Below are 23,513 nucleotides of genomic sequence, written 5' to 3'. Positions count from 1 at the left end.
TGGGCACATCTCTTTTTGCTTGTTGCCATCTCCCTCCCTACCTCTCTTAACTGATGGGCATCCTCAGGGCACTGCCCTAGATTCTCTTTTCTGATCCTACACTTCCACCCACGCACAGAGTTCAAGTAATCGTCTATATGCCTTCGATCCCTAATTAGTACCTTCAGCCCAGATTTTTTTACTCAAGCTCTGAGCCAGACTGGAAAACTACACTAAAGGACCAGTCAAATTCAATGTGACAAAACCCACCCTTCTGAACACCACAACTTTTCTCTCTCCTTCTGTGTTTCCCATTTCTACCAATATGGCCAAGTCAAAAACTGGAGTGTCACGCTTGAAACATACCTCTATCTTTTAATGACAAAAATAATTTCAAATACCTAAATATCTCCTGAATCAGTCCACTGTATCCGCTCTGACTGATACCACCCATATTTAGCCCATCTGCAAATCCCCAGCTTAAATCACTACAATGGCTCCTTCCGAGACGTCACTGCCACCACAACCCCCTCCCTCCCTTCCATCTATTCCCCACACTGAGGCCAGGACCAACCTACAAAGTTGGAAGTCTGATCACAACACCCATCTATTTAAAACCACGGTTCATGGAATGAAGTCTAGACTCCTCAGCCTGGTCATCAAGGCTCCAAAGGATCTGGGCTTATTAGTATCTGCCTCGTGCCTGTGTTGCACCACCTGCCTCCAGCAGGTTACAAACTAGCATCTTTTAGCTCCTAGAAACCACTCATTTAACTGCTGGCCTTTGTATGTTCTACTCCAGAAACTCACCAGTTCTAGCCTCCCTCCATAGCCTAGCTAATGACTGCTTGCCCTTTAGGTCCAGAATGAGAGATTAGTCCCTCCAGAAAGTCATCCTTGAACACACTCTTCATCTCAGCCCTAGAAGCGGTGTTCTTCTGTACTTGTGTATCCTGTGGTAGGCAGAGTAATGGCTCTCCAGCAAAGTTCACATCCTAATCCCTGGAACAGGTGAACGTGCTACTTTAGATGGCAAAAAGAACTTGGTAGGTGTGACTAAGAGTATGGATTTTGGGGTAAAGAGATTATTCTGGATTATCTGGGTGGGTCCAACATAATCACAGGATCTTAAATTCAGAGAGCATTTCCTGGCCTCCAGTAGAGGGTCAGAGGGAATATGACTAGGAAGGAATAACCCAACAGATGCAATGTTACTGAATTTCAAGACTTGGAAGGGAGCCATAAGTCAAGGAATGTAAGTAGCCTCTAGAAGGTGGAAAAGAAAACCTTTTCCCCTAGAGTTTCAGGAATAAAATGCTATCCTGCCAACCTTTTGCTTATAGGCATGTAAAACTTCTGTCTGACTTCAGACCTACAGAAATCTAAGATAATAAATCTATGTTGTTTTAAGCCACCAAATTTGTGGTAATCTGTTACAAAAGCAATAAAAAAAACTCACACAGCACCCTGTAACAGCTACTGTAGCAGGTACTACACTGTATTGCGACTTCTGTAGCAAAACTCTTATCTCCCATTAGCCTGTAAGCTCTTAAATCAGGGTCATGTCTATCTATTCCCTTGTAGTGCCTAGAGCAGTAAGTGGTAAGCAAAAATTGTTCCTTGATTAATTGAGGAAAGTTTTTAAGAAAGAAGGAAAAAGGAGGAAGAAAGAAAAGAGAGTAGAAAGAAATAAAGAAAACGTCCAAGTACAGGGTAACCAAAAGTTACTGGCAGAGCAAATATTCTGTACAAATATACACTGTCTCTAGTCATAATCAGCATTAAACTCTGGATTCAGAACCAGCTAATACTTTAAAATGTTTTTTTAAATCAATCCCTACTGCAGCTCTTAAGATATTTTTCCCCTTAAATCAGAGAAATTTATAACTGATTCCACAAAAACAAAACAAAAAACTACAATATTTAATGGGTATTAGTTATCCAATTATTTTGAAAAAAAAAGTATGAATAACCCGACAGACCTCCTATTTGATGGGCTGATTATTTACAGTACTGTATAGACAACAGCTTTAATTATCATTGAATCTAAAACTGTGATCATCTACTTTACATACAACACAGAACACCCAGATATTCAATTAAAACCTCTGGTTAACAAAAATGGAAAAAAGAAACAAACAGCCTAGATGGCCCCCTGTACAATGGGAGGCTTGTCTTTATGTCTGTATGTTGCCCTGTGTGTGACTGTGTTGAAGAGAGAATCACACTGCCTTGCAATCTAAGCCCAGGCCTTTCACTATCATTTGTGTTAGACACAGCTTATTAAGCTTACTACCAAATTACATGGGGAAAATCAAAACACAAGCATTAGTATCACATCAAATAAAGCTTGAGAAGCACACATTTTTCACTGCTTGTTTTTCCACCAATGACACTGCAAACAATGAAGAGTAAAGAGCATTTTACTCTCCGCCCAAGTCTACAAAGATTAACTCAATGCAGTGGCTGACTGACAGTGAACTCAGTGTTTCAGACAGAGGAAATTAAAGACAGTAACAGGATCCTCTGTGCTTTAGATAAACAGACTCTTAGCTTATTAGGTGCATTTCAGGAAGAAGTGTAATTACCCCCTCTTCTTGCATCTTCCCACACATGGAAAAACATCACGATCATTAGCTTGATCATTCCTGTTCTTTGTGACCAGCAGTAAGTCTTCATCAAGATGTATGCTAACGCATGTATTCCCCAAAAACAAAATTGCAAACTAGCCTTCCCCCATACCTGTTTGGAGCAGTTCCTCAGAGCTATCTGAGAGGCTGTCCCCAGGGCTAGAGTCCTCAGTAAGACCTCGCATAAACCTTAACTCTTACACTGTGCATTTTCCTTTCAATCAACAGCCCTAGATAATTCATTTGATTCTTTTTTTTTTAAAACAACTCTTATATTTCATGAAAACAGCCAGTTGTTTAGGTGTCATCCAGATATTAAGACATGCAAAGATCAATTAGCTAGGCAAAAGCACAACAGTTAATAATCTAGAAAAGAAGTTCTAAATAGTCTTTAGCATGAGTAATTCTTGGGATAGAGTTTGCAGAAAAAAGTATAACAGTTTGCCAACATTTACATTAAAAGTATATGTTAAATAAAAGTCCAATCCATTACACTTTTGACCATTCATAACACAAACTGCACTGGTTGTAAAATGAATAAATATCCTAGGATTTTCAGTATTTTTCATTCTCAGTTTGCAAGTACAAAGTATCATCACCTATTAAAAACTTTCTTTCCTCCTAAAGGAAATTCTCTTTCATCTCAAAGATACAAAGAAAGTTGCTAGGATAACGACTTTCGAAGCGTTATGTATGAACACGTAAACCAAGCTCCATTACATTGCCCCTGAAGTTGGAATTACGCCTGTAATATATATATTCTATACCAGTATATTGTTTCTCTGTAAGAAATCTGTTTTATCTGAGAAACATAAGCAATATTGCATAAAATTATGTACGAACAAATTTTTATAGAAGAGAGATCAAACTATAACATATTTTATTTGATGTTTCCATTTGTGATTATATGTTTCACCTGTACTTACAAATGGGCTCCTGATGTGGGTGCAGAAAGCCTGTTAAAGGCTCTCATGGATTATGTCAATCCATTAGAGTGAGTCAAATTTAAAACAATCTTGTATGTAATGCATTCAAACAAAAGGGGTCTTGAAACCAAGAGAATTAGCTCACGAATTGCTCATGAGAACAAATGTCATCTGTGCTTAATTCTTCAATGTCAACCCTAATTTTATTATCCCAATTGTTATTTTGGCATCTTTCCTTGGGTTCTTCACTCCCTGAATTAAGTTTTCTGCTTATACGAAAAAAACATACAATGAAGAGAAGTTCTGGCATATTTATTTAGACAAGAAGTAAGATATATTATTGTATCAATTATCTGCATATTATAGGCACAATTGCTCTAGGACCTTGATTAAACTATTCATTGCTTTAATTTCCATTAAATTTCAAGGATGTAAATAAAATCATTAATTAATATATATCACAAAAATGGAATTTATTTATGCAGTTAATTTTTTGCCTTCCCCTACTAAAATTTTAAAATATCCAGTTACTTAAAAGGTAATAGTAAAAGATGAAGACATAATGAGATCTGCCTCTAATGTTATTTACAAATCCAGGGCTGCTTCCAAGCTGGCTGAGATCCTGGCATGAAAACGACACGAGATAATTTGCCATTAACTACTCCCAGAAAGTTGGTGGGTATATTGCCATTTATGACTATAAAGATTATAAAGCTGTATAGAGAGGAACTTTAGAGCTATAGAATGATTCACATCTTTCATTTGTTTCACAAGCATTTAACTGAGTATGTACTATGTAGTACCAACCACAGGCAAAGAGGATGCATAATGGCAGGGAGGGACGGGGAGAGGGAGAGACTTGATACAATTTCCTGCCCTTCTGGAACTTGATAGGTTCAGGAGAGCATCACTTGCCTGAAGACAGAGTGAGAGGCACACCCTACCTGTGAGCTGTCGCCGTCTACTTCGAGTTGTTTCACAATTCGTGGAGCAGGGCGTAAACTTGGACCAAGCACTGAAGGTGCAGTCATCACGACATGGGACTGTACACTCCTGCACAAGGGGAGGCATGCCATTTGTCTGCCTGAGGCATTCCGTCATTTCTGCTGACTGGTTGTTATCAGAGACACATGAGACAGCTAAAAAAACAGAAACAAACATGGATCCTTTTGTTACTATTTTAATTAAATCAGTCTGCTGCTGGTTCTTTGACAAAATAGCAGAATTTCCCAACATTTGAAGAATTTGGTTATCACAGTGATTGCAAAAGGTGTTCAACATAGCTAACCTTATTCATCTTTGGAAATTAAATGTTTATTGTTGCCAGTGGAGGTTTTTGAGAATTCAATTGGTTTCATTATTAATCCAAATCCTGCACTGACAGCAACCAAAATAACATTTAGTAATTTACTGTATGTCCTACTTTGAGCATCTGATCTCTAGAGGAGATATAAACCTAGAAAAACAGAATCTGTAAAACAGTAATATAAAGACCAAAAAGGACAAAACCATCAAAAAAAATCATTAAAAATTTTCCTAGATTTGATCTTTTTGTTTAGTTGTTGAAGTGGCACTTATGGAAGTGGTCCTATTTTAATTTCACAGTCAGTATTTAAAAAGGAATTTCTGCTCTCTACAAGTAACCTTCTTCCTTACTAACATTTCAGGGTCAGTGAGAAATTCTAAATCATTTTTTTTTCAACTACAAGCTAATCTATCCAGATAATCCCCACTACAAATATTCTACCAACTGCAGATAATTCTTCCACGTTTCTCACATACATTTTCAACTAGGATGTCTCTAGTCATACCATGAAGTAATTAATAATCTCAAGATAAAACATTTATGAGATTTTATTTGATTCTTTGGGCTAATGAAATTTACTTTATTCAATTACGAATGGATAATATTTTTGTGAATCTTTTACTCACCCTCATTACGGACTCTAAGGATGTATCTTTATTTTCTAGACCAGCACGCTTCAACCTTGGCACTACTGACATTTTAGATTGAATAGTTTCTTTTTGTTGGTCCAAGAGTCTTGTGCATTGTAAGATATTGAGCAGCATTCCTGGCCTTCACCCATGAGTTGCCAATAACACACACACCCTCCCAATTTTGGAAACCAAAAATGACTCCAGGCATTGCCAAATATCAGCCCTAGTTGAAAAATACACTTCTAAGCCAATTCCTAACCAAAAATGTCTATGAGAATATATTCAATGGCATAAATTCAGACCTACTATATCAGCATCTCCGGGGGAGAAGTCCAGGAATATTTTTGTCTTTAAGTGTCAAAGGTGGTGCTGATCCAGTCTGCCCACTGACTGGCCACATCTGGCATGATGCCTCTGGATGTGGTATATGTTAATGGCTATTTGCTGAGATCATCATCTTAAAGAAACCAAAGTTTAGGGTCATTTTATTATAGCTCTATAGAATCTACCAAGATACAAGGAATAAAGAGACCACAGCTTCGGATCAATATTGTTAAGAACTCTTTATATAAACCTCTCTAATACAGGATAAGTGTACGTAGGGGCTTTCAGTTGCCCATTTCTCTTATATTCTGAATTCCTTTCTTTATTCTGAACACAACAGAGAACAAGTCAATCTGAATCCCATCCAGCCAGCCAGCCATTTACTTATTATTTATGAACTGGTGAAAGCCAATCGTACTGAATGCTTTAGGACCTAGGAATTAGCTAAGATGACAATGGAGGCACACACAATACTTCCCAGTTTGTACATCTGCTCTGTGGCAGGTGGGGCTATTCATTCATTTTGAATAATTTTTTGTTTTTTTGTTTTTATCCACATCCTAGGAACAAAATCCACTGCACATCAAGCCAACATCACCTGCATTTTCTTTGTTGGGAATATTATAGCCATTAATGATGAATTTAGCAATATATTTTCTTAAGTAGGATACAAGCAAATGTTATTTGAATTTCATGCTGAGAAAACTAATTTGGAGTCAATTTAGGGGACTTTTATTGTGCCAAGTTTATTTTTTCCCAACATGACAATGCACTAAATAACACGAAGAGAAATTTTAAATACTTCCAAAAAATATTGCCATTTGAAATTTAACATCTATGAATATACAAATGAAGAGCTTTTTTCCCCAATGATAATAAAATATTAACTTTCTATAATTTCATTTGAATAAGTTTAAAATTTGAAAGCTATGATAAACATTCAATGATATTCTGAAGTTCTACAAACCGTATAAATTAGAATATACTAGGTTTATGAAAGTCCATATTGAACTATTTTGCATAAGAAATTAAGAAAGAATAGCTCCAGCACACGATAGAAATCACAGATACTGCTGTCACATGGCATGAATGCAAATTCCAACCCCAAACATCTGGGAATTACGTGAACCGAGATAAGTTATTTAAATTCTTCATGCTTTAGTCTCCTCATCTTTAAAATGACTATAACAAGGGCACATGCAACAAAGGGTTGTGAGAATTCTCGTAACAGTGCCTCACACCGACTAAGGGCCAAATAAAGGCTATTATTATCCTTCATATTTGTTTTAAATCAAGCTGATAGTTCCAGCAGGTACACACACTCTTGCTCGCCAACATCACGTTTCTTCCTTGGCCACCCTCAGAATCTGAAGGATAAAGATGAAGAGAAAACTGGGGGAATCTTCACCTGATTCCCTACTACACTTAAAATCACCCTTAGTCAACCCATTTATTAGATACACCCTCAACACATTGACTGCATTAACAGGACTACGCAGAGCAAATCTGAGCCATCACTCCCACGCAGACTGATGCACTAGTCTAATGGAGACACTGGAGGATTCTAACGGCCACAGAATACATCCAAAGTTGTAGCATGAAATCTGATCCATACTACTCTGAAGACCAGAAAATCTAGGATCATTTATCTCAAGGGTGAGTAGTAACTGACAAGCTACAGAGCATGCAATCATCAGTTTAGGTCAGGCCCTGTGGTTTTCAGATTTCTTCAAGTTCAAGATTCTAATTTCTTTTCACAAGCAAAAAGAACCACTAGAAATAAAAACATGAAAAAGTTAAATAAAATGATTTCCTTCTTGGGGATGTTCTAGTATAAAAGGAATCATTGAATATACATGTACTGAATGACTGGGTATTGAACTATACTAAAGGGGAGGCAAAAAAATGAAGAAAGAACAAGTGAGAGGTAGGCAGGACTAGAAACCCCGCCGAGGAAAGAAGACAGATACACACACAAAGGAAATGAGAAGACATTTAGAGTCAGTGGGAATACACCCATTCACAGGCCCCCTCCACTGGGCAACTCATGGGCAAAGGATATTTTTAAAATGTTATTTTTAACCTACAACATAGTTCTGTGACCAATATTAAATGTGTATTAACTCCATCAGTCAGATAACTTCTTTTGAGGACTAAATCAGAGGTGGCAGGCAGAGTGTACCACCAAATTGTGGGGCTTGGTGTCTAACAGAACTAAGGATGGCTTTTAATTTTTTTTTTATTGTTGTTACCTTGGGCAAATTATGTAAATTCTCTTAAGGCAATTAATTCATCCATACCATGGGAATGATAACATCTACATCACATGATAAACTGATGCCGATGAAGTGCTTAGCACAGAACTAAGCACTTGGTATGTGTTTCTGGAGAGTTACCTATTACTTTGAAGAAGGCTAGTGGAAATGAAACCTAAGACATGGCTGGAAAGAGGATTCCACCATCACTTGTCTTAGGTCAGGAAGAATTTCCCAAATCCCACCAAACTCTCTTGACCCTTAAAAAGTGTGACTGGACCCTCCCTTAAATTATAATGTCGCTGCAGCCTCTTCCAAAGACTGTGTGGTCCTCCCTAGGATATTGTGTTATATTTCCAAGTGAAGCTCTGTGCACTGTGTTTACCATCTATAAAAATGAGCCTACAATATAAGCTTCCATATAAGATCACAACTCCAGGAAAAGTCAGAAACGGAAATCTAAGGTCTGCTGGAAATTCTTTTCAGAGGCAGCAAGATCAAAATACTTTCAAAGAGTTTAATGAGAAAAGAGTGAAGATTTGCATCAGAGAGCTGGCCATATTTATACCTCACTTACTGAGGTGGTCATATCCCACAGAAGCAGGTGCCATGTCCCTCTCTGCCAAAACACACTGAATTCATGAGAATTTTAACACCTAAGTAATATTTAGGGGTATATATCAAAGCTTTTCAGACCATTAGAACCATTTCAGCTTCATTACCGATCAGAAGAACAATGAACGTAAGGCAGAAAAAATAGCTTATGCCCCGAGATTGAGAATAGAACTTCTTAATGTCACTTACTTACCTGGTGGCCTAGACTTTAGACGACTTATACACCTTGATCCTTATTAACTACATCTTCTGCCCTAATACTTACTGAAATTGACCTACTTTTTCATCCATCCATTCCTCCATCCACTCACTTGGTCACAAAAAATATAAAGAACTAGGAATAATTATAAAAACATCCTGTGTATGTACACAGATATGCATGTACATATAAATAATTCAGTTTCTGAGAGGCTACATTAGCGGCAGTAACAGGCAGGTAAATAGATAAAAGTGGCATACTACTACAGTTTACCTACTGGCAATAACCAGTCGGGAAGTCCTGGTTTACCAGAGAAAAGTAGGTACCTCAGTCTTGAAAAGATGTTGTAAGGGGCAGACAGGAAGAATAAGCCGTTACAGAGAATGTACCCATAAGACATCTGCTTTTTAGTTGAACTCTGAGTTCCAGATCTTCTGGCTCATAGCATATCACTTACAGGTCATAATCTTAAGAGTTCTCTTTCAGTGCTTTTGAGTATTGGAAGTACTGTACCACACTAGTGAGGAAGGTGCTTTCCATCAGGCAAGGAAGAGGCATTTACTGCTGGCCATGCCTGTCATGTATTTCTACCTGGGGTGAATCGTTCAAGAGCAGTGGCAATTTAGAGATTATATTTTATTTACCAAACTTGAAATGTTGTCATCTTTACTAGAGTAAAGCTGTACTCCCAGGTAAAAATCAGCTCAAAGAGCTGCAGAACATTCTCATCGTGCTTTGTTTGAAATTGAGCTAAGCTCAGAGTAGCTGCCTGCAACAGCTGGGTATTCTCATTAAGGACTGATGGAGACAAGCTACCAAGACAAAAGCTCCCAGACAAGAAGAGTCACCAGGTAGGTGGGTCCGGTGATCTGGAACTCTCTAGCGGCCTCTGTGATGCCTGGTGTCCCATTTTTCTATTCATAGTGTCTAGCAATGTATGTAACATATAGAATTGAGTTCAGCTTTATCTTCCTCTCAGTCACGACACAGCCTGAGCAAAAATCACCCAAGAAGGAAAACAAGTTACTAATTGCTTTCCCTTGTTACCTGATTCTTTTCAATTCTAGTAGCATGAAAAGGAATGGCCTAGGAGAAAATGTAAAATTATCTGAGAATTGAGCAAAAGAAATGTAGCAAAGATGTGTATGAATTCTGAGCGTGTCTCAGAGTTAATTTTTTGAAGACAGCAGCTTTTATGTAGGATAGTTAGGCAGCCTTCTTAGCCTTTAATGATGACTGAAATCAGCAGATTATTAACCACTACTAAATGGCTAGTCTTTCTGGCCCCATCACCTCTCAACTCTGATAGTCACACATGCCATGGTAAGTTTGTCTTCTTTTCAGTTATGATGTGAAAAGGGCAGGGTTTGCTGGCCTTATGATAAGAAATGATAATGTTCTATCTGGAAAGATGAAATAAATGATAGAGCCCAGATCTGCTCATGTTTATCACCTTCACCAAGGACACCCGCATCACTTTCCTGAAGTCACTTCTGACAGATTTCAACTCTAATAGTTGACAAAAAAGGGCAAGAAGAATTTCTTTCAAGAGGTCATGATTTCCAGGAAATAAGGGTGAGATGCTAGGAAAAATAGAAGGGCTCCATTAGCTTGCCGTCCTGCAATTGGGAACTGCTTCAGTTCAGATACAGAGCTCAAGGGACATGCACCTCCAGGAGCGGGGTGGGGGGGGTTGGGGAGGGGGGCAGCAACTGCTAGATCAACATGCAGACAATGTGCTCTACAGGGTAGACCCTGCACTAGTGGTCTGGGCTACCCCGACGAAAGAAATCTGGAATTAAAAGTACCCTACACCTAGGGTCCCACAAGAACGTAACTCCAGGTGCCTCAGACACTGGGCAGTCAGGAACTTTCCTGGACCAAGGGGATGCATGAAGAATGAGCAGGATGCACCCAGCCCAGATGGAGCCCGGCCAGGCGCTTGGCACACCTTACGCCCGTGCAGAGGAACAAGCAATGATACAGGCTGGCTTCCTGCCCTTGCTATGCACATTCTAAGATCCTTAGATAAGGCTCATAACACTTGCAATTACACATTCCACGTCTGTGTAGCAAGGTCACTAGTTCAATGATGCAATGCAGGTTGCCAACATGTGTGGAGACCACAAACCACATGTTTTATTTCATGATTGCCAAAAGTCACTTCAGATTAAAACCTCTGTAAATATAAAACAACGTCTGTGGACCTTTAGGTAAAACCCTGTAAACCATCAGCCTTTTGCTTCTGAGTGAACCTTAGAAAATGTATAATACCTTGAATTTTGAAATTTTTTTTTAGTAATCAGATTTCAAATAAACCAGTTTGGTTATTATGTTTAAAAAAAATAGGAGGCCACAAACCACATGTGGAAAGAGATAGAAGTTATAATTGAAATGCACAAACGTATAATAGATCAGTTCTATTCTGCCTTAATACATCTGTCTTCATGACTGGGAACATTAGGGTCCAGTAAAAACTCTGGGATGACCTGGAGTTTCAGGCTGAAATGGGGCAGCGTAAGGGTTGTGGGCCCGGGTCTCTGGCCGGCCACCTTCTCATCTCACTCCCAGCTGGATTCTACCCCCGGAGGGATCTCCCTGCACTTAGGAGTGGGCACTACAGTCTGTCCCCCAAAGCTCAATTCATGAATCAGCCACCCCTGTCCACCCCAGAGGTCTAGGGTATACAGAGAGGCAGTGCAAGTCTTCCTCTGAGGGCAGACTCAGAAGACAGGGCCCTGCAAGTCCTTAAAGCTAGCTCAGGGCCATTGGTTTGGGCAGGGGATTCTGGGGTCCTGACAATTGGGCAGAGTTTAAATAAGTGAATGGATGGGGAAGCATGGGGTCCTGTGGGGCTCCTTGCCTGTGGGAAGGAACAGGCTGGAAGAAGGCCAGAGGAAGGCCTCCTAAGGTCTAGAGGGGAGGGCAGGGCAGGGCAGGGCAGCCCCCTCCACCTCCCTTCAGCCCAAGGCTAAGCGGGGAGAGCTGCACGCCATTCCAATTACTTCATTAGAAACAGGTGTCACCCTCCTTAGGCACTCCCTTCCTAGCAGGTAATCAGGAAAGGTACAAATGCCAACTAAAACGTATCTCAGTTTTGGCCATTTTGACGAGTTTCCTTCCTATTTAATTATTTTCGGGTAAATCTGGGTGCCTGCAGTGGCCAGCAAGGGTCTCAGATCTGCAAAGGCCTTTCAGAAGCGCTCTGGGTCTTTGCTAGCACCTGCAGGAAGAGTGGCCACCAGCGAAGACTCATCTCAGGCTGATGATTCACGCTCAGCCTGGTCAGAGGAGACTGTCCTCTAGCTGATGAGGTCTCAGCCCACACTGGTACCTGCTGGTGCGGAAGATCCTGGGGGACCATGGGACCGGTGCCCTGGGAGAGACAGGGCAGGTTCTCAGGTGAGACCTGCCAGCACCGGCAGCTGCCACGCCCCTCTCTCTGGAGCACAGGAAACTCAGGAAGCACCTGGGGAGGCACTAAGGCCCTCCTTCTGGAGTGGCGTTCCCGGAGGGCATCTCTTCCCAGAGTCCCAAACAGGACACAGAGCAGAAAACCTTCAGCTTTCCTCTTTTTTCCTTAGCCAAACTCTCCACCCCTACATCAGCCCTGAGTCAGGGACAAGCATGACACGGGTTCCTTCTAATTCACTTTCATCTCCCCTCTTTTTCTACCCACCACCTACCCTGGCAGGAGGAGAGCTTTTCATTCTTTCTGACAGATACTTTCCCTGCACAACGTCCATCTCCCATCTGAAGTGGCATTTATCTCCTCCCTTTCCCTGAAGCCATAATGGCACACAGGATGCAGAGAAAGCTGATTGGATCAAGGATACAAATTAAAAAGCATTTAAAAAATACGAAGCCTGCCATACACAAGCCGAGGCCCTAGTGAACTGAGCCTGTGACGGGCTGGTGTATGGATGTGTCTCCTAGTAAGAGAGGACGCATATGAAGGCGCCCCTAAATGCAACAGATGGACTCTCTGAAGCCCCATCATAAAGGAGGAGGCAGGGGCCACTGCGCAACACACGTTTGGGAGAGGTGGGGGCCAGGCGCTGAGGGGCCGAGATGCTGTAGCGGACAGCCCGATGCCATCTGGCCTTTAGTTTCAGGAAAGTCCCACGAGATGGTCTGTTTATATTATAATATTAATTATAATTGGTTATATTATTATATTATATAATATATATATATAATTAATATATTATAATATTATAATATTAATTGGTTTCCAGGGTATTACTGCTTTTCTGTTGCCTCTGTAACAAATTAGCAAAAATTTGGCACCTTAAAAGAAAAGAAACATTTTTCTTACAATTCCAGGTGTTAGAAGTCCGAAAACAGGTTCACCAGGCTCCAGTCAAAATGTCTGCAGGACTGGTTTCTTCTAGAGGCTCCAGGGAGGTTCAGGTACCTTGCCCTTTGCAGCTTCTGAGGCCGCTGACTTCCTGCACTCCTAGCGCCTCCCTCCACCTTCACAGCCAAGAGAAGCACTACCCACCTCTCCACCCTCTCCTTACTTCCGGCTTCACAGCACTTCCGGCCTCCCTCTTATAAGCGACCCACACTGGACCCACCTGGGTAATCCCGGGTGCTTACCTCCCCCACCTCAAGCTCCTTAACTTAATCCGTTACACCTGCGAGGTCCCTTTTGCCAAGTAAGGTAAGATATTCACAGATTTTTAGCATTAGGACTTGGGCCAGCCTACAGCACAGGGCAAAAGTACTTCTTCCTAGCTCTCAGGCACTGCCTCATCCACTGGAGTAAGAACCTAGCCCACCTCATCTGCTTCCAACAAAAAAAAACAGAGTTGACACAGTCAGGTTTACCGTGACTTCCCCATTCCCAGCACCTACAGCAGGTTGGTTTTCTTTTGTTTTTTTAATTTTTCTATTTATTTATTTACTTACTTATTTATGGAAGTACAGTTTGTTTACAAAGCTGTGTTAATTTCTGGTGTAAAAAAAATATATATATTTTTTTTATGAAGGTACTGGGAATTAAACCCAGGCAGGACCTCTACCACTGAGCCCTACCCCACCCCTCCACCCACGCCGTTCCTATTAATTCTTTCATTCTTCAATAACCTGCCTGGCTTCCCTCAATCACTCTGAGTCAGAATTACTCTCCCCATGTTCTGTTGGGTGTCCTGAGTAAAAATAAGCTGACTTATCTCTTATTCAAGATGAAGCATGAGTAAGAATGTCTATCTATGCTAAACAAAAGTGAAGTGCATTCCAATGACAAAGACCAGTATTTGGGTCAGTCTGAGCCATGCAATATGTAATGCCATTTTCCCCGCATCCAACTAGAATGCTTTGACTGTCAGCTTCATGAATGCATGAAGGGACAGTCTTTTCAGAGAGATACACAAAATTGAAGAGAACGTGAGAACAGCTAGAAGGAATTGAAAGTTCTATGTCCTAGAAAAGAAGGCTGCCTCTAAGCTCTCATTCACAGCAAGCATGACTTGGAGACCCTGCTCTGACCTGTCCACCGTAGTGACAATAGCCCTGAGCCACTCCCACAGGCCACCCCAGGCTTGTGAGCCGAAAGCTGACCAAGGTTGGGGTGCATTCAATGTAGGCTCTCAGATGCTGTGTAGACTAGTCTTCCCAGCTTGTCTGTGCCTAGTTACTCTGGCCGTGGAGGAGAGGGAAGGACCACTCTAATCCTTCCCTCAGGTGGCCAGCACTGGTGCGGGGCAGGGCCAGGAGCCCCAGCAGCATAGGTGGGGACAGGGAAGGAGGCCACCTAGCATCACATTTCCCAGGCACAGAGACTGGGGCCCCCTGCCGGCCTGACCAAGCCAACCTGTCCACTCAAGGACCAAACCCAGGCCCTTCCCCTTTGGATGTCCATCACCTGAGCTCCACCAACCAACCACGGTAACTGCTCTAATCCTCTGAGTGGACGCCCTAGCAATTCCATTTCAGGGACAATTATATGCAATAGGAAAGACATTTTCACCTGTCATTATCCAAATGAGTCAATTTAGAAGTAAAAGCCAGTTTTGGCCATATTCCCAGGGTTTTCCTTTTCCCCTTGTATTTTTTTTCCTCTCCCGATGCAGAGCACAGTGTGAAAGCACAGTATTTGGAGGTCCCATTCTTCAAAACTCCCATTTGAATAAAATGCATGCTTATGATTACATGCTGAAAGACATATATGCAACTTTTGAGTGGAATAGCGTGGAGTGGTGAAAACTGAATTAAACAATAAACCTGTAACTGCTTGTTAGGGTGCTTTAATTGACTCATAAGTACCATATGCGATGCTGCGTGGCTGCAGGAGCCCAATTATAAGCTTGCTTATGGAAAGATACAACTCATTTTGCATGTTGGAAACATATTCCCCAATTATTGTTGTTGCCCTCTTAGAAAAAAAAAAGGCATTTCAAATAAATAAGAAATGCTTAGTAAGCAAATAATATATACTCAGTCCCTCGGTAAGCTTGGAGCACTTTATCTAGCTTCTAATACAAGATCAGGAAATAAATAGTTAAAAATGCCTGTTCACTTTATTCCGAGGTATTTTTTAAAGCCCCGGAGCTCTCTGTGTTCACAGCTAACCAAAGAAATATACCTCGATATGGCTCTTGGCTTCAAAGGATTTGTCCCCTAATTGAAAAACACCAGGAAGAAATAAAGATTTCAGGAAAAAAATAAATAAAATTACAAATGATTCATAAATTATATCAGAAACAAAAAAAGAAACCAAACAAAAGAATAGCTAATACAGGTGAGAGTCACAAAGAAGGAAGAAGGGAAATCTTGTAACTCTGACTGCTAACCTGGTGTGGCAGATTCCAGAAGGGAAAGTCAGGAATTGTGATCAAGTTACCCAGCCATGGTTGGAAGCAAAGTAATCACACTCAGCTGTGGGCCTTGGGGAGTGGGTGGTGGGAGTGGGAAAGACAGGAGGTCCAAGTTGACTACCTGGTAAAATCAGGAAATCGGGAGGTTCTAGACTAAGAGTGTGAGCTCCTTCAAAAATTCAAGTGGAGAAGGAGTCGTCAGTGGGAATCCTACACCTAATGAAGAAAAGCATTTAATTGCTTTTCTCTAGGATACAGGGTAGCCTGACCACGATGTCTGCATGAATACAAGGGTCCTGGAGCAGCTTTAGACCCCCCAGTGGCCTCCATTAGCCACAGTGAAAGCACCCCAAATCGATTTAAGTACAGAGAGTAGCTCACTTGTTGACAAAGTTGCATGACAGGCCTCTTAATCCCCAACCAGACCAAAAAAATATACACCCTGAATAGAAAGGGCAGGCGATGCAAACTCAGCTTTAAAAGTTCTTAGCCTTTCCTTCCGTTTAGACTGCCTCCTATTGAGAAATACTAAAACCTGTATTGAAGAAAGCCACTTATAAATGCATATAAATCATCACATTCAGCAAGACATTTGGTAGCCATCACTCTAAATTAAGCCATGACAGCGAGTCTGAAGGAGCCATCACTGCAACCAAGGTTCTTATACATCAGTGATTCTCTCCCTGATTTTACAACACCCTAGAGTAACTCCATTTATCTCAGCTGACTTTCTTCCATTAAAAATAACTCAGTGGGGAATGACTGCTCATAGTAGAGTGTTTCTTTAGGGGCTGATGAAAATGTTCTGAAATTAGACTGTGGTGATGCTTGCACAACTCTGTAAACATACTAAAAACTATCACATTGCACACTTTAAAGAGTGAATTTTATCTCAATGAAGCTAGTAAAAACATTTCATCCTTTAAATATTCTGAATCTCAAATAAATAAAAACAATTTTAGAAGAAGAGTTCAAAAAGCATGTCACAAACTTGTGTCAATTAGATGCTGTGTTTCCAGAAATCCTGAGAATTATAGGCATTTACCAGCTGGTGAAGAAATTATTCTCCTGAAAGTTATGCCCAGAACCATTTACATTAACTTTTACAAATAATTAGTAATAAAATTAAGATTTCAATTTTAATGCAGTTCTTTTCTCATGATTCTGACCTGTAATCTGTTTATTTTTTATATCTTGTTATTTATTTTATAATCATATTTAACATTATGAATTTTATGTATGCTATGATTCTCAACTGCAAAATGGGTATAATAAAATCATGATGCATATTATTATTATAGGATAATAATATAACAGTAATGATAAAGTAAGAGGTCAATAAATAAAGGTTTAAGAGAATCAAATAAGATAATATATGTGAAAGAAATATACAAACATAAAGCACTTATATTTTTAATTATTGTCATTCACAATAATGAAATGTTTCTTTTTTATTGAAGTATAGTCAGTTTATAATTTTGTGTTAATTTCTGATGTACAGTGTAGTGATTCATTTATACATTATATATATATTCCTTTTAATAGTCCTTTTTCATTATAGGTCATTACAAGGTACTGAATATAGTTCCCTGTGCTATACAGTAGGACCTTACTGTTTATCTGTTTTATATATAGTAGTTAGCATCTGCAAATCCCAAATCCCTAATTTATCCCTACCCCCCCTTCTTTTCCCACCCTGGTAACCATAAGTTTATTTTCTATGTCTGAAATTTATTTTTAAATTTTGTCCTATATTAAGAAAAAAAAAGACAATTGCCGAGACTGACTTACCAAGTAGGAATTCTACAGAACACAATTTGGAGGATATAGTCAGTTGAACTATGAAACATAACAGATGAATATCAGACAGAATTTCTGCCCTAAGAGGCTCATAATCTGCACAGAATACTCAACTTCTGGCGTGTGGGGAACAAACCCACTAAATACATAAATATCTATGAACTACCTGCATTTAGATGTATTCAGAATACACATAAGCACTGCATGGTGGTTAGAGTTAGGTTCTTCACATGTTATAAAAATCTGTCGGGTAGGAAATCACGTAACTGCCTTTATAAACTAACTCCTCTTCTTTTTCTTCTTTCTGTATCATGGCCTCGTTAGAGGGGTAAACTACTGATGAGGATATGCTCTAGCATGTCCAAGTTATATTTCTCACAGCCACTAAAAAGACATCAAATCTGATTCCTTCAGAAATATCTCCCACATCTAAATTCAGCATCTTATGCCAAATGAAGTCCTCGAGTCAAACTGGATGAAAAAAATTTTGACATTTCTTTTATATATCTGGGGAAAAAATGCATACACACTTCTTTCTCAAAGAATATTCTCTCTAGGCAATAAGCTAGAGGCTTTATGTTCCTCTGGTCCCTATTTTATGTACCTGTACAAGGGGAAGGTGTATTTGGCAGGTATGAAAGAATAAATATGCTAATTCACACACAGCATATGGAAAGTGATTTATTCCATTTTTAAAGGAATATGGCAGTATTTACATAAGTTTCACCTGTATCTCTGCAAACAGCTGTTGTGCAACCAAATTCCAAATCAGGAGAAAAAAACGGGCTGGATATTTTTTAACAGTTGCTCTGGGTTTGACAGATGGATGGTGTTTTAGTTACCTGCTGCACTTCTCACAAAGGCACAGGGAAGACTGGGGCCAAATCACTGCAGCAAGTAATTATAGATTTTTTTTAAAAAAATGTACTTACTCTTGGAGTATAAGAGGTAAGAGTCTAAAAAAGCCTTTGTAAAACAAGAATTTTAACTATATCTGCCATGAAATAAGCTATCCTGATAATGAGTGCTGTATTATTAATCAGGAGGCTAAACTTCATGTCGTAAAATCATTCCAGTAACAGTAACTAAGTAACCAATGGGATGTGAAGCTCCCATTAGAAATAATTTGGTGTTCTCTATTGAAAATCAACTTCAAAGACCCAGGGTATTAATTATTGCATTGCTACAGAGAAACAACAAACCAGCCCAATGTCCGCGTTTATCTTCCCCTCTTACCAAGCACACTGCATTTTCTCGTGGATCTGTCTACTTAAAGCATCTTCAAAGGAGCTCTCCTTATTCCACGCCTGATTTCCTCTTTGTAGATCACCGTGGGTACTCGTGCTTTACATGAAACCATAATCACTGCCATTATAATAAATTGCCTGTTATGTACAAAGTTGATGTCATGTCAAGAAGACATTTGTTTTCATTTTCTTGGGTCTCCTCCCACATAGACGCTGCCAAGATGCTGCTGAAATTATGTTTATTCATTCCCATTTCCACTTTGGTCCCTCAGGAGACCATGCATTTGCTACATCCTTTATGAAAAACAAATTTGTTACACTAGTATCTCAAACTGAATACAACCCCATAATACAAGTCTGAATAATGGTGGATTCAGATGACTCTATGCATGGTAAATATTCACTGGTCATACAACTTCATTTCTCTCCCAAGACTTAAAGAAGAACGATTCACTTCACATAGTATGTAGATGGATTCCTGAAAAGCTGTATGCAAGAAACACAAAGGAAATGAACCTAACAGGGAAGCCTGCTATGTACAGAAAGGCTTTCTACCCAGAATAATGGTGCTTAACCTCAAAGATTCATTTTTCAATGTAAACAAACAATATTGTGCTTATGTGAAGTTGAATTTGTTTAAAGTGATATATATCCCCAAATCAAATGCCTCCAATTTCTTATGTGTAATTGTTTTACCTGCTAAAAGTAGCTGAATTAAGATTAAAGCTGAAAAAAAGGACACAAATGAACTTATTTACAAAACAGAGACAGACTCACAGGCATAGAAAACAAACTTAAGGTTACCAGGTGGGTAATAGAGGTGAGGAGAGATAAACTGGGAGTTTGGGATTTGCAGATACTAACTACTATATATAAAATAGATAAACAAAAGGGTCCTACTGTTTAGCCCAGGGAACTATGTTCAGTACCTTGTAATGGCCTATAATGAAAAAGAATATTAAAAGGAATATATATATATATATGTGTGTGTGTGTGTGTGCATATATATATATATATATATATATATATATATATATATATATATGAATCACTATGCTGTACACCAGAAATTAACACATTGTAAACCAACCATACTTCAATAAAAAAAAAAAAGATTAAAACTGTCTTCCGTGTCTTACCAGTGATGACTAAAGTCAGGAACTTGATCTATTTTTACCTTTAAGCACTGAAAAATAATTAATCTTAAGGTGACTAGCAACATTCAATTCACACCTTTAACTACTTTGAGGAAGTACTGGCCACCTGCATGATTCGAACCACCAAGGCCAACTGGGCGCTGTAACCAGATCATCTCCTGACAATACATTGTTTTACACATTTGCTTCAAGTCCTCACAGCGCCCAAGTGGAACTGGTCATTTCAGCCAGAGTTCCATGGCAATAACCAGGACCCACACACAATCCGCGAAGGCAACATGGCAAGTCAGGAGAATGAAGCCTGGATCTGGCCCTTCCTGTAACAACTGCATGACCCAGTGGGCTAGGCTCATTGACACTCAAATGTATTTATATGCAAAATGAAGGAGATGGACCAGGATGATCTGGGTCTCTTCCAGCTCTAATACTCCTTGTTTATATTATGCGTACAAGCGTGTACAAAGCATTCTGGTGTGTATTGTTACAATCCACGATTCTACTGAGAATTTGCAAGACTACCAGAGCCAGCTGGTACTAAAGCAAGCATTTATGTGTAATTGTTTTTATTCCCCTTAGTGACATGTTGTTAAGTACACACAGCATCCTAACATCCAATGGAAGACATTTTACAATTTTGGTAAAAACAAATCCCACACTTCATGTAGGAAGGCATTTTATATAACAAATATAAACTAGCTGGACTTCCAGGTAAAGAGGACAGAGTGGAAACTGGAATATACTTCTACTTTCTTCTAATACTTCATTAAAACTCTGTGAGTCCTTAACACATTAAGAGAATGGGAAAGAACAGGACGGTGTCATGATTTTGGAAGCCGTAAATCCACGGACAAGACATAAAGGATTAAACAGACTGAAGAAAATAGTAAATTCTAAAGTGGAATCAACAAAATCCAAGGATTAATCTGACTTACATCATAGGATCTCTGGAGGTAGGATTGAACAGGGGGAAATGGGTGTGCTTGAAAAATCAGAAATCGCCCAAACTGTCTGTGTAAGTGTCAGATCCCCAGCTCACTCCCTCTTGTGCCACACTGCAAGGATACTGACTTCCCCTACCCGCCCTTTGCAAAAAACCGGTGGTTAAAAAGGGTATAACATAGGCTCAAAGGGGTGGAAGAGGCAAAGGTCTAGTTGAGAAGATTATTTAATCATAGTCCTGCTGAATACTACAAACCCTCACCTTCTTCCTAACTCAGCTCCCAGAACACTGACAAGTAAGTCTTCCTCCTGCAGGTAGCCAATTTGGAAGTCTTCTCTAGGAAAAAGAAAGTACAAGGGGAAAGGTCTAACTGTTGACATGAGAATTTTCCCAACTGAACAGCCCGGTTCTATGGGCACCCAAATTCATGGAACTCAACTTTATCACCTCTAATGAGAAGCAGAAAACCAAGGATTACCAGGTATCTGAAGCAAATGGCAAGAAAAACAGAGTAACCAATAAAAACCATGAGGAAAAAAAAAAATTTGGACAGATTGTAAGGGGAAGAAAACTGAGAACAAAAGAACTATCATTATAATATTTCAACCATGACTGGAAGTGAATATTTTGAAAAAAAAATGTTGAACAAATATTTTTTATATAAATTAAAACAAAGTAGCCCAAAGTAGCAGAAACTTAAAAAGAAACTCAATAGAGTGTAAGATTAAGTTGAGAAAAATCTTCTTCAAAAGTAGAGTAAAAAGACAAATAGATGTGAACTAGGAGAAAAAAGATTTAGAAAACCTAACCAGGAGGTCTAATGTCTGGATTTTAGGAGTTTCAGAGCTAGGGAACAAAAAAGGTAGGGGAGCAAATCACTAAAAAAATAATTCAAGAAAATATCAAGAACATAGTTTTCCAATTTAAAAGGTAATACTGAATGCCTAGTAAACACAATTAATATAGATCCATCTGAGGGTACATCATCGTGAAATTTTAGAACAATGTAGAACAAGATCTCAAAAGCTTCGAATTCCTTGCTCCTACTAAAATCTAGAAGGAAAATATCTACAAATTCTGAAGGGAAAGTGTTTCCAACTCAGAATTTGATACCTCACCTAATTATCACAGAAGTGTAAGAACAGAATGAAGGCGTTTTCAAGACATTCATGGTTATGAAGACTTTACCTCCAAATCCTTTCTCAGGAAACTAGAGGAGGATGAATTTCACTAAAAGAAGAGAGTAAATGAAGAAAAAGCAGAGGCGACAGTGAAAAGAGAGGACGATACTGAAGAGAGGTCCCAGGGTGACAGATCGGCACTAAATACAGCAACTGAGTCGAGGCTGGATAGGTCAGAAAGAGTCATGAGAATTTTTCTGAAATACAAAATGGATGGATCTGATTATCTAGTGAAAACACTTAATCAGTGGAGAGTTTGATTTTTTTTCCCCAGTGCTGAGAAGATGACAAAGAAAAATAATCTAGAAAATTAATAACTCCAGGGATAATAAAATGTTACATGACAGATTATTGTAGGAACGATTATTGTAGTTTACTTACACATGTTAAAGCTTTCAGAAACACTTACACAGTCATGCTAATATAAACAGTGAACATACGGACCTAACAAAATTACATAATAACTATTGGGGGTAACTAGGTACCTGCCTAGTGAGGGTAGGTGAGACAAGAGAGCTACATCCTTATAATTCACAGCGGGGAGGGGATGCTTAATGCTTAAGTCTGCAAATAGACGCAGCCACAAACTAAACACAATTTTTGGGCAATATAGTTGAGAAAACAACATATTTAGCTAAAATAAATTAAAGTGGTTGACTCTGAAGAGGGGCACATGGAGGCAAACCTCATAGAATTATTTAAAATTTTTATTTTTGTTGTAGAACTATTTGACCCTTTAAATTATGGGAATGTATACATTTGATAAAGATTACAATTAAAATGAGTGAATGAATAAAACAGATTAAGTCTAACATCTTTAAAATACTCTCACAAGTATATAAAATCGTATATTAAATCAAGTACATGATATACTGGATCATGTATCATAAATACGTTCCTTATAGGCAAACTTTTACCAATTTGCCTCCTTTTGCCAATAAAATACAATGGAGCATAATTCTATACTTCGGTACTCTAGTATTCCATCTATTTATTTCTTCTCTTTCTTAACAAAAACAACAGAACAAAAAAGTGGCAGACATTTTTTTGCTTCTGACTTTGTGAAAATAAAAAAACAGGTAGTCATTTCATTTATTAATGGCTTACTATGTGCCAGGTGTTCTATTAAGCATTATGAAGTAAAAACATAAAAATGAAATCCTGTCCGTGGCCTGTGACAGCTTAAGTGGTTCGTTGGGAAGAAGGTTGGCTAGATGGGTGATGTAATTTACTTTTAACTTCCAAAGGAGAAACTACAACAGGATGCAGAGAAAACTGTTGATAACAGAGGTCAAAATGATGAAGATGGAATGCAATGGTTATTAGCTCATAATGAGAGAAGAGCCAGCAGGAACACCAAAGCCTACAAAAGAGAATAATTATTACTGGGCTGCCTGGAAAGGCAAAGGTAGCTGCTTACGAAGAAATAATTGGTTCACTTTCTTATTTAGAACTCTCCTGCCTTTTTCAGGACATGCAACCCCTGACCATTACTGGCTTA

At 39.2% G+C, this 23,513-nt stretch overlaps 1 protein-coding gene across 1 annotated transcript in view; it reads right to left on the bottom strand.

Annotated features, from left to right (window-relative positions):
- THSD7B (thrombospondin type 1 domain containing 7B) overlaps nt 1-23,513 on the bottom strand; it is a 763,775-nt gene that overhangs the window by 221,570 nt on the left and 518,692 nt on the right. Inside the window, exon 13 of the mRNA XM_074363581.1 lies at nt 4,480-4,674. Coding sequence (XP_074219682.1) covers nt 4,480-4,674 — 195 coding nt within the window. The remainder of the gene's footprint in view (nt 1-4,479; nt 4,675-23,513) is intronic.

Source organism: Camelus bactrianus, chromosome 5 (genome assembly GCF_048773025.1).
Source record: "Camelus bactrianus isolate YW-2024 breed Bactrian camel chromosome 5, ASM4877302v1, whole genome shotgun sequence".
In the NCBI taxonomy this organism is placed as follows: Eukaryota; Metazoa; Chordata; class Mammalia; order Artiodactyla; family Camelidae; genus Camelus; species Camelus bactrianus.
The sequence above is the reverse complement of the archived record's forward strand: the minus strand, read 5'-3'. Positions and strand labels throughout refer to the sequence as shown.